At 47.9% G+C, this 12,395-nt stretch overlaps 1 protein-coding gene across 1 annotated transcript in view; it reads right to left on the bottom strand.

The window, feature by feature from the left end:
* Positions 1–12,395, bottom strand: part of LOC144159689 (protein FAM135B-like) — a 41,260-nt gene that overhangs the window by 18,308 nt on the left and 10,557 nt on the right. Inside the window, exons 5-7 of the mRNA XM_077691335.1 lie at positions 11,876–11,929; positions 9,717–9,853; positions 1,624–1,715 (exon numbers count right to left, since the gene is read on the bottom strand). Of these exons, the coding sequence (XP_077547461.1) occupies positions 1,624–1,715; positions 9,717–9,853; positions 11,876–11,929 (283 nt within the window). The remainder of the gene's footprint in view (positions 1–1,623; positions 1,716–9,716; positions 9,854–11,875; positions 11,930–12,395) is intronic.

The raw sequence follows: 12,395 nt of genomic DNA, 5'->3' as shown, positions 1-12,395 counted from the left end.
ACCGTCCAGCCACGAGGAAAATAAGAGCCCACAGTGGGCAACAACAAAATTTTGCAGCCTATTCAGGGACTCCGGGCTCCAAAGCAAAACGGAGTACGCGGTTGTCATGCGTGGCAGTTCCCCGGGCTGCAACACAGGTGAGGGAGCTCCTTCAATTACGCGTGCATGACGTGCACACACCTATCCAACAAAAACTGAGCATGCGAAATTTTGAATACTTCATGTACGCAGCAGCAAGGTGGTAGAAAGCGATGGCAAGCAGATTTGCACATGGCTATGTGCAGTGTGCACCCACCCCGATCCAAGGTGGGCTAATACAGGAAAAAGAGGAGCTAGAGGCTCTCGCAATTAGCCTTGTTATGCACGGAATGCCATTCTCCAACATCACCAAAACACAACTCCCTGGAATCTTTCTGCAGAGCTGTTACACGGAACATGCCGTCAATTCAGAAATGCGCTCAGGCCAACGACAGCGCATTCCAGACATATGCAGCCGCTACTGACAATCAACCTTCACGCGAGCCAAGAGGAAGCAGCCGGACGGTAACTGCGCCGTCGCCGCTAATGTGTAGAAACCAGACAATCATCATTGGGCGCTTAGAAGCGACTTCAGCTCTTAAAGCCATCATGAAAAAAAAAAACCATAACGGCTCCCAAGCCCACTGTGGCTATTGCGGTGCATGCCTCCACCCCCCGCAGTCACCCACACGCTCGGCGGCTGTACATGCACGTCAACAGCACGAGACCAGGTGTTCCATGCTCCATTCCGACCGAACTCTCTGCTGGTTTGGTTGCAAGCGACGAGGACAACTAGAGGCATTATATGACCTCCCCTCTTAAAGTGAAGCCAAGTGGAGGAGTTAGCTCGAATGGGGTTTCGGACACACCGCCTTTAAAACAGAATATAAACTCCGAATCAGGAAGATATAGGTGATATCAGCTGCGTTTTTGTCGCAAACATGTCACTTTTCTGGCAATAAAGACATTCGGTACTATTCATTTAGTCAAAAGATTGCATAATACAAGCTTAATTTTTATTTCCAAGCAATGTTTACTGACAACTATTTATTTACAATTTCTTATTACCATTCCCTTTGACTAAAACACTTTTTTCCTGGTGCGCAGCCTACATGACCTACTGATTGATTGATTGATTGTAGGGCTTAACGCGCCGACGCAACGCGGGCGGCGAGGCGCGCTGTAGTGGAGGGCTCCGGATTAATTTTGACCACCTGGAAATCTTTAACGTGCGCCGAAATCCCGTACGCGCGGGCGTTTTCGCTTTTCGCCTTCATCATAAAAGCGGCCGCCGCGGCCTGGAATCGAACCCGCGTCCTTGCGCTCAGCAGCACAACACCTTAGCCACTGAGCCGCCGCATAGATGAGCTATTGAGTCCGTTCTATTTTGCTAAATTCGTGACTGATTGATTATTACTTTTTGAGCCACTCCCTGCGCTTAGTGTGCCTAAAGGAAGAAGCTTGAATGATTGGGCAGAGGCAAATTTGCTTTGCGCTCCCACAAACAGCGTTAAATCCTATTGAATATTGAGGAAGCGTTAGCTCAGGTTATTATTTCGCTTAGTTGTAGCTTGGTCGGTTGAGTACAAAGTCGGTCCATCTTACCTCGTTGGCCTCAGACCAAATCATGATGTGCTTGGATGTCCCTATCAAGAGTTTCATCCACTTCTTCGCCCAGAAGAAGTCGCTGCTTCTGCCTTGAAGAGAAACAGCACACTGCTAAACCTGGGTGGACCTGACAGGGGTTATTGCTTATCGAAAAGAAACGACTCCTAATATTCAATCGAAATTTTCAGTCCTCTCATCCCCCACGTCATTGCTGGAGGCCCCCATGTCTAGGCTAGTTCTCAAATATTCGCGGACAGTTCCCGTCGCACACGGCCCTTTTCCGGCCGGTGCGGTGACAAAACTGGGGGTCCCGGCAACGCTTTGCATTAAGGCGAGAGAAAACGCCACGCATTGGTGCACCAAAACTACCAGCGATGTTTTCTACGCTTGACAGCCGGAGAGACACATGCAGAGAGACACATGAGAGACACATACACATGCAGTTAAACCTGGATATAACGAAGTTGACACAAATTCGGAATTTTTCGTTATATGCAGGTTTTTGTTACATGCAGGTTTTGAGTTAAGGCTCACGTGAATGAAATAGAAACGGAGCCGAAATGCGGGACATCAGTGAGGGTGAACTCACCTTAAAGTATTTATTTCACAGTGATACACTGCGTGATTCGTGCCTGCTGCTTTACCACGAACTTGGTCACTAGATGCCCCTCCAAAGAAGTCGGCACTTATACCGTACTCACAGAAGTAACGGAAGTATCACTTTTGCCTTTTGTCACTTCTCGGTGCCTTACCCCTTTTAAGGGCCAAACTTATGTTGAAAAGCGCCTTTTCGCGAAGTTGATGCTTTTTGCCGCACTCAAATTTGTTGAGGGTGCTAGCTGGGATGCTGCATCAGGCGGCGACGTTCTTCCTTCTCGCTGGCGGAGACGGCATTTAAAATTGAGAGCTCAACTTTTCGTTTTCTGGAAGCAGAGCTCATCATCGACGAACGAACACCACCGATGGCAGTAGAGAAGCGTGACTACACGCCGACAGGCAGCCCTACCACCTAACCGACACCACACTCGCACTGTAAACGCATGGTAGTTTCAGGTGCAGGCGAAGTTCGCAAAATTAGTGCATTTCTCCAGCCTATTTTTCAGAAAAATAGGCAAGAAACAACGGCTCATCAGCGTAGCGAATTCGTTACATCAAGGTTAGCAGTCGCGACGCCTTCGTTACATAGAGGTCGCAAACACAGGGGCTTCTATGGGGCTGGAAATGGGGACTTGAAAAACTTCGTTAAATCTAGGAATTCGTTACATAGAGGTTCGTTACATTCAGCGTTAACTGTATGCCAATGGCTTGAGCCAGTTTTGTCGGTCACGATCTTACTAACTCATAAACCCTTAGTAATATCACTCACCCTAACACAAAGTTGCAATATTCCCGGCAAATAAATGTAAACGAACGAGAAAAAAACACGTTAACATCCGGGACGCGTACCTCGAATGAACAACTTTTAGTTAATGACCATCAGCAGTTTTGAAACACTTACGACGGCACGTAAGCACACCCTATGACGTGGTGAATGCGAAAGCATTAGTGTTCTGTTGTCCAACGCGCCCCCCAATTATCATCGTGATGTTTTCCCCTTTGCACCTTTTCCTACTCTCCGTTATTTTCACGGCGAGCCCTGGCCAATCGCCACTGCTAGCCCTATAACTAGAAGAAAAGTTACCCGGCCGCCAAAGCTAAAGCTCACGACGAGCCAAGCTATATCATACCTTACGTCAAGGTACAAGTACCGGTCGAAGCCGTCAAAGCTCAAAGCGTGTCATTAGGCTTCCCCGTTAGGCTCCATGACCCCCTTAGCGTTAGATGCCCCACTCACGCTTCGGGAGTTCGAGAGCGCGTTAAGTTCCTTACGCAGAAAATGTGCACCAGGGCCTGACGAAATCACCAATCAAATGCTGTTTAATTTGCCTGCAGAACGCGAAAACGATCTCCTCCGGTATTTCAACCACATTTGGGAGACTAGTGCCATTCCTTCTTCGTGGAAACTCGCCTGGGTGGTGCCGGTTCTTAAACCTGGAAAGGACCGAACGGCGGTTTCTTCATATCGGCCTGTTTCCCTCACATCCTGTGTGACGAAGTTGATGGAGAAACTGGTTTGTACGAGACTAACCTGGTGCCTAGATCGTTATAAAAAACTACCATACCGCATGACTGGGTTTCGACGACGCTTAAGCGCCCAGGATAGTTTAGAGGGACCAAACCGAGCGTAAGGCGCTCACCTTAATCTGACGCTCTCGGCCGAGAAGTCCTGTTTTGTCCTTTTCCCTGGGAACCGGCGACGGTCTACCCGTGTTAATTTAACGTTGAGCAGCCTGTCTAAAGGTCAGGCCACTCACGTGCGGTTCCTTGGTGTCACCCTGCACAGCAGACTCTATTGGCGACGGACAGCCGACATGACTATTTCGGCTCTGCTTCCCTTTGCGAACAATTGCTAGAACTAAATGGGGGAATCACCCGGCGTCCATGATTAAGCTGCACTCAGCTCTGATTGTGAGTCGTATTCTTTACCACTTGCCTCTGATATCCCCTTCATAATCCCAGTATGAGCGCCTCGAAGAGTTTAATAGGAAAGGGTTGAGGACAGCAATTGGAGTTCCCAGGGAGCGGAAAACGAGAAGGTCGTATGGGAGAGCCAGTCTGCTACACTCCACTTGATGGCGTCACAGAGTTTACTGACGCAGGTAATGCGTCTAGGGGAAACCAGTGCTGGAAGAGCAATGATAAGGCGGCATCGAACAAGGACGGCCTCTCATGCGCACCCTGCTCTTAACACTCTGAGAATATTGTGCCATCAATGACCGGAGAACTTCCCATCTCAATGCCACCATGGTCTTACGAGAGCCTTCAGTGTCAGCTACATGTTCCTCACATGAGAGTCAAGCGGAACACGCCAGTGGAAGCAGCCAGATTTTTGGTTCTTGAACATTTGGAGAACTCTGATCCCAATCATCTTCAAATTTTTACGGATGGCTCAGTCGATCCGCACAGAGGGGTTAGTGCTGCGGCGTATGTCATTCCTGATGCCCAGGTTTCCTGCGCAGCACGCCTGGATCATGTGGTGACCTCCAACGAATCCCAGTGCATTGCCATCGGGGCTGCTTTGAGGAAACTTAAGTCATATAAGCCGCGGGAAGTTGCAATTCCGGCTGATTCAAAAGAAACACTACAACTTTTGCAGCGTGGGATCCCCACGAAAAGGACTGTGAGCGTTCCTTACGGCTTGTGCAAAAACTCAGCAGTAAGGGTTTTCAAGTGGGGTTTTAATGGATTCCATCCCATGTTGGCGTCAAGGGCAAAGAGACCGCTGATCAGATGGCACGGAATGCACTGAAATTTACACCGACTGTTAAACTTTCCGCCAATCACTGGAACGACTTCGGGCGAACAGTCGTCGAACATTTCAAGTACTTGGAAATCCCTATCACCAGCTTTGCGTCACAAAGGGACTTACAAGATCGCAGGCAACATTGGTGTACCGCATCTGAACGGGGTCAGCGAGGACCACAGCATGGCTATTCAAGGTTGGCCTCGTGCGATCGCCTCTGTGTTCGTCATGTGCAGTGATAGGGGATGTACGCCACTACGTAATGTGTTGCCCAGAGCATGATGTCGAGTGGACTGCAATGCTCTCAGCGATTCAAAAGCTGGAAGCCCCACACAACACCCTGGACCACACCGTCTTTTCCAAGGGCACATTGGATGCTGCGCAAAGACGTGCCGCGCATTCTACTAAGCTTCCTTTAGGAGACGTAACTGGAAAACTCGTGGTGAAAGGACCCTAACATTCACTAATAAGGAGGAGCCTGGGCGGAGCAATTGCCGGCATACCCAGCCAGGCTAACCCCGCCTGATCCCACACAACCACCACCACGCCCAACGTCAGGCCGGAACACACCCCCATCATCCGCACTGCTCGCGTGCCATCTGTTTTGGCAGCGCTGTGAATCGTGGGCTCCAGTGAATATTGCACGATGGCGCTACTAAAGTCAGGCCGGCCAATACCCGCATTCGCATCGGCAAGGAAAGAGGACCTTTAGCCAGATTGCACCTTGCTGCTGGCCTGATTGCCACTTCAGTAATTAGCCCGAGTTGATGATGGAAGCGTGAAGACGCGTTTCCAAGTCGAAGGCCACGACGAATTCACAAGTTCACTATGTTTCCGGCCGCCGATTGGAGCTTACGGAGAATGGTTGGCTCCGTGCGAGCTGCGACAACTGCCAATGCCGGCCGTGGTGAATTAGTTTCTACGTCGCCCAAGGATTACCGTGTTGTTCTGCACCCCCGGGCAGAACAGCCGAGCGGGCCAGCAGCCAACTATAGCCTCGGCAGGCGGACGCCACCGCGTAAAACGGGAACAACGTTGCAACTGCGAACGATGGGAGCGAGAGGACAGCCCTAGAGCAGCTGCCATACAAGCGTCGCCACGAAGATGACCCGGAGGCTGCGAACGAACCCGACAAGCAAAAGCCAGAGCCGCCGTGGTGGGTTAGACGGGGACAGAAGAGTCAGCGATCTGCAGCCAAGCCCTATGTGTCGTGGGCTGACGAAGGCGGCACGAACAGAAACTACCTGACCACATGTGGGCCAAGACACACCGTACGGCGCGAGATTAAGGTGAGCGCCTTACGCTCGGTTTGGTCCCTCTAAACTGCTGGCCCTACATAAGCCCTTCCGACTAGCTACCCTTAATGTACAAGGGTTTTCAGCTGAGATAAGGCAAAATCAACTGTGCCGCATAGTTACGGAGAGGGACCTTGACGACGACGTCGTCATTCAAAAGACGAAAGTCCAAAGCGAGGGCCAGACTGGCTGTATCGTGCGGCCCTTTACAACACGCTACTATGCATGTGTTAGTAACGCGGTTGGGATGTGGGCAGGCTGTGTTCTGACACGCAAGTCGTTAGGGGTAGCAGTAGAAACAGAACAGCACACCAAAAATGGGCGCTTTGTGGTTTGAGGCTCCTCTTTATCAACAGCCCGGTGCCGAGTGATTTGTGTGTATGCACCAACCCGAGTACAAGAAAGGCGCAATTTTTTTAAGAAATCAGACAACACTGCAGCCCTGAACGATACTCCGTGTTACTGGGAGGCTTTAATTGTGTACGCCCTGCACATGACAAAACTAGCGCTGCGCCCTATCGCAGCGCTAGTTTTGTCATGTGCCTATCGTAGAGCACTAACTTACTATGAGGAATGGCGAACGATTTTGGTCTGGAGAACGTGGGACAGTGTGTTGGAAGTGGAAGACATGTTCATTTCACGCATTTTAAAGGGCAAGGCATGCCCACTTTCAGGGAAACTGCTGCCTTGGTGCTGTGACTACAGCGCAATCCCTGCCTCTTTCTCCGACAACTGATTAGTTTCCTTTTGCCCAGGTAGTAAAATAGAAAATACAAAACGTTTACATCGAAATAATAGAAAATAAACGATAAACTCTAGAGGATAATGTTCCTATGCAACGAATAAGAGCGATTGTGAAAAAAATCGATAATTGCAGTGACGGAAATTGCAAGGTTCAAGGGAGCACTTCCAACAAGAAACAAAAAAGCAAGCAATTGAAAGAGAAAGTGCCATTGAAAAGGATAAGCAAAAGCAGGAATACCTTTTGCGCTCAATCTTGCAGACGATGAGCCTTATCACGCAGTGCTCGTGAGAGCCAGAGCACAAAATATGACAGCAGGCGAAACGCGCACCAAGAGAGCAGTGGGTACGAAAACGAGATACGCTGGCCGCGATGAAATAACAGAAATTCGATATAATGGCGCAATAAGCAGTGAAAACTTTGGTTTTGAGCGTGCGTTTATTTTTAACATTAAATACCTCGTTTTCTCGAAGCCCTACTGAACAGGCAAAGTTCCACGCTAAATTTGTGCCTCTTCTGGCAAAAATAGATGACGTAACAAAGTTACTTTTATAATCCCCCATCAAAGATAAGGAAGCCATCAACGACTTAAACCTGGGAAAGTCACGAGGCCCAGATGGCCTGAGTTCTGCTTTTTATAAGTTCCTCCAGCATGAGGAACCCCCTGTGTTAACTGCTGTATTCAAAGAATTAAACGTTTATGTTAGGGATGCGGCAACCGGCGTTTCTTGCTTCCCGCATCATTCTAATTCCTAAAACAGAAGACATAGACAAACTCCGTCAGATCACATAGTACCGCGCCATAAACTTAACAAAGGCTGACTATAATATACTAATGAAAACAGTGGCTAAAAGGTTACAGGCTGTTATTGGCATCTTAGTGGGGCCGCCTCAACCCTCTAGGACATAAATTGCCCCCAAAATACACACAGCGCGGAGTGTATTTGAGTTGCGACGTGGTGCATAGGCGTCGGAGTAACATCGGGCCTGTAAACCGAGAAGGTGTGCTCATCGCGTGCAACAATTGTACAACCCCAGTGATTGTTAACAAGGTAATTGGAAGGCGTACTGAAGTACAGCGGTCGGTGGCGCAGGGGCGTCCTCTGTCACCTCTTTTCTTTTGCATTTGCATTGGACCCTTATAGTTTAATAAGAAATGAAACTGTCAAGGAATTTCAACTTTATGTAGCTGAGGATAGAGTTTTAGCATACGTGGATAATACTGCTATCTTCAGCGTGGATAAAAAAAGCGTCCATAACGTTGTTTATATTGTGAAATGGTTTTGCTACGTGAGTGGGTGTGCCGTGAACTGGGACAAGTGCCTGGGCATATGGCACGGAGAGTGGAGTACAACACATTCAAAATATGGAGCGGGTAACGATGCCGGTAAAATACAGAGAGGCTGTGAAGCTACTAGAAAAGGCAGACAAATAGAAGGGTGCAAATTTGTCTACCTTTGCTGGCTCAACGGTTTGGAGCCCTTTTTATGGCGAGAAAACTGTGGTACAAGTACTCCACTATCCGCGGGCAAACGTTCAAAAGCTGCGCCTTGTGTTTGCAGTATTTATTTGGGGTTTGCCCGGGAAGCGGGGAGTCGTACCAACCTCTTTCAAATGCTATAGTTTTTCTTCAGATACTTGAAGGAAGAAATTTTGGCCTGCCTGCCCGCTCACCCGCCCGCCTGGCCACCTGCCCACCTGCCCGCCCGCCTTCCCGCTTGCCCGTTCACCTGCCTGCCTGCCCCTCGATTCAGCCGGCCGATCAAAGTCAAAAAGAGTATGAACGAGACATTCATATACCCACAACCATTCGTAAGCATCTAGATCTGGTTGCGGTGTTCGTACTTGTCAATATTGTTGAACAAAAACAAAACATTACGCAGATCTTCCGCATATAATCAATACATAAGTAGTATTTCCAGTGTTCTTTTAAAAGCGTTCCGCGTTCCGCTGCAGAGTAAACAGCGCACTAACGTTCGCTTAAAGGCTTGTGATTGTTTACGTTATCGTAGACGTGACGAAACACACGATTTGGCGGGATAATCAAAACGTTTGCCTAAATTCAATCATTTCCCGTTGAATAAAGCCTTGCTTTCTGCCGAACAAGCGCTGGTGGCACTGCAAAATATCAAAAATTTCGAATAAAACAAACTTGTATTTTGTTTGCATGGCCCCTTAAGTCACCTACAGTCATCGAGCAGTGGCTGCGCGCTCATCTCGCATTCAGGAGGCCCTGGGATCGATTCTTGTCCAGGCCTAAATTTACTAGATTGCATTATAACTAATTACTTTACTTTTATCCCTTTTGCGGCGCCGCCCGTTTCGTCTACCACTTCTTGCAGGATGCCCGATTTCCGACCTTCAGAGTCAACTAACGCCGTCTCATTAAAAGCTGAAACCCGGTGGCGACGTCGTAAGAAGGCCCTTCGTAGTTAAAGAATACCAACGGCAGTTCATTGGATTTACTCACATACACAGCTCCGAAAACGCTGCCCCTAGCTCATTCTTAAATTTGCTAACAACCCCGTTTCTCCCAACTTAAATGAACAAAGCGTTACAGCCAAGCCACTCAAGTCAAAGGCTGTAATCAGACGCAAGACTTTGGCTGACATTAGAAGTACGGCATACAAAACCAAGAGCGATATCGTCATAGAGGTACGTACGAGTTCTTAAGAAGCAGGAAATAATTTTACATCCACAAAACACGCACCTCCTAGGCCATTGACAAATACCACAAAGTGGATCGGCTCGGGGCTCCTGTAAGAGCGGTCGATGCCTTCGGAGCTTCCCTGAAGCTGACGGAACACCAGCGTGTGATGAACCACGTTGACGAATTCCGGCTCTGACCTGCATCATCCCGAGTTAAAAGTCGGCATCGCACGGTAGACAGGCAGAGCATGAACCAACGTAAAAAGCAGCCAAATGTCATTCATTTCACAAACATTACTTGTCGCCTTCCGGAAAGCAAACATGAGATTAACGTTCCGGAAAGACATCTAACCGCAAACCCCGCCCATCATGGGTAATTTTGATAAACGTATTGTACAATTGGCTGCTACCTAAATGTCGAATAGCCGACACACGACTTCGCATGGCATCTAACGTCCTGGCGGGAACCAACGGCCATGCGCATTGTGATTCCGTTGACAAAACATTGCCACGCCATGCGCGGAGCTGTAGGCAATCTTGCCGCACTTCCAAGCCTAGACTCCGGGATAATTTTAAATACGAAAAGTGATTCGATCCCGCATGCCCGCCAGCCGTGCTCGGATAGTGCCAATAGCACATTAACAGTTGACAAAGATGTGCCTAATCACTATATCCCGCCCCCGTTGGTCCGCAGGAAAAGCTTTAAAAACTCCAAAATCATACATTTATGAGTTGGGCTCTGACACACTATTAAAAAAAACACGATCAGGCTGACCTCGGAAATATCAAGGTAGAGCACACGAAGAGAGTACCAACATCAAATATAGTCGCCACGTGCTATATGTGGTACATATTACGTCGCAAATTAGCCACCACTTGCAACACTACACAGTGCCTCGCATTATATGAATGCCGGTGGATAAGGTTTAGCGCATTGGCGACAAGGACAGTAAACGGACGGGACGGGCGGTAATACTTCTTCCACAGACAACCAATTCGCTCAACAACACGTTTTATCGGAGTAAAAATGGGACATTGCATCTTATGGTTGTTTTGAGAATGGGTAAAAAGAGCATGACCCTGCCGTGCCTGCCGTCTGAATGCTGAACCCTTCCTACAACTAAGAAATAGAGCATTGTGTAGTGCTATTAATCTATAATTGCGAGCGAAATTAGTAGAGTCACGAACCTCATTTTTAGAAAGATCCGGTAGGTGGTTATAAAGAGGGAAAATCTCATAAAAAAACGGACTTGGTTACTGTATTCTAAGAACTAGTCCTCATTCTCCTATTGTTTATTTGTTTGTTTTTTTGCGTGTTTTTTTTTCTTACTGGTACCGTACGATAAGGGCACTTAATGAAGACACTTTAGCCAAGCACTCCCAACATGTTGTTCCATTCCATTCCAAACCAGCCTGACCCACCCGCTATGTAGGCGCACAAACTCGCGTTTTCCTTCAACTAACTCCTACAGGACCTATAATAGCACAGGTACCTCCGTATTATGTAAATGCGACTGAAGTCTACAAAAATTTAACCCCTCAGAGCCTACCAAGGGATGCTCGAGACATCATTATAAAACTCGTTGGGAAGTTCGTTGAAGTTTCCCTGAAATCTCAGTGCTTTCTGAGAAAACGGTGGATGCGATTTGTTAGCAATTATTTAGCCACTCTGCAAGCAGGAGCTCCTCGGAGACGGCGCAGCGTCCTTGCGGCTCCAGGCGTTTGCCTCCGACTCCTGCGTATTTCTCCAGAGTTCTTGCACTGCTGCCGTTTCTATAGGGTAAGTCTGAGGAAACCTGCAAACTATCTCAATTCGGGGTTACTTCTGTAGGCGTCCGCCATGCGCGCACATTAGGCTTCTAGTGTTACAACTCAAATTCGGTAAAGTAAGCAGCCGGTGAGTAAGCAGTCTTGTTCTGTTTTCTTCATTTTATAGTTCATTTGATTCAAGCTCGCGTCACGTTTTGCATGAGTGTTATTGCGACGAGGCAGTCTTCGAATGGAGCGAATTTCTATGCTCTCTTCATGGTCCCTTCAAGAAGAAACTTGTAGAACAATTGTTTTCACTGCGGTTTTGCCAAGTAATAACTGCCTGCCACGACAGCAGTGACGATGTCGAAATAAGGAGATGCGGCGCTATTATAGGTATTATATGAAAGCGCTACACTGCCGTTATCATTACGAGTAAGTGCTTACGCTCTTGCTCGACATAACACTTACATGATCCAGTTTGTGCTCCCGAAAACATTGGCATGAACCTTCAACTTCAGAAACCTGCAACAGATTATTTTCAAAATAAAATAAATGTAACATCATCTGCAGGACGAAGGCCTCTCCCGACGACCTCCAACCGCCCCTGTCCTTCGCTGTTCGAGTCCACTCTTTGCCTCCGTACTTCCTTATTCTCTACATCGAGTTGTTGGCCTTCCCCTTCTTCTAGTCCCGTGTCCTCGTATAAACTCGTTTACCCTGCTGGTCCACCGCTGGTCATTTCGTCTCGCTACATGGCCAGCCCAAGACCATTTATTTTTCTTTATTCAAACTACGATATCATCTGTTCGAATTTTTTATGTCATCTGTATGGCACAAAACTTTAACAACTTCTTTCAAATTAATGAACACGTAAATTCTTACTCTGTGGCGCATTTCTCGTGTAACGGATTATAATTAAGGTGGGCATCCCGTGCTCGCTTGCATCATGCCACGGAAAACTTTACGTAATGCATATGAAAAAACAGTC

This window comes from Haemaphysalis longicornis, unplaced genomic scaffold (genome assembly GCF_048455015.1).
Source record: "Haemaphysalis longicornis isolate Haplotype H1 unplaced genomic scaffold, Haemaphysalis longicornis Haplotype H1 scaffold_10, whole genome shotgun sequence".
Lineage (NCBI taxonomy): Eukaryota > Metazoa > Arthropoda > Arachnida > Ixodida > Ixodidae > Haemaphysalis > Haemaphysalis longicornis.
The sequence above is the reverse complement of the archived record's forward strand: the minus strand, read 5'-3'. Positions and strand labels throughout refer to the sequence as shown.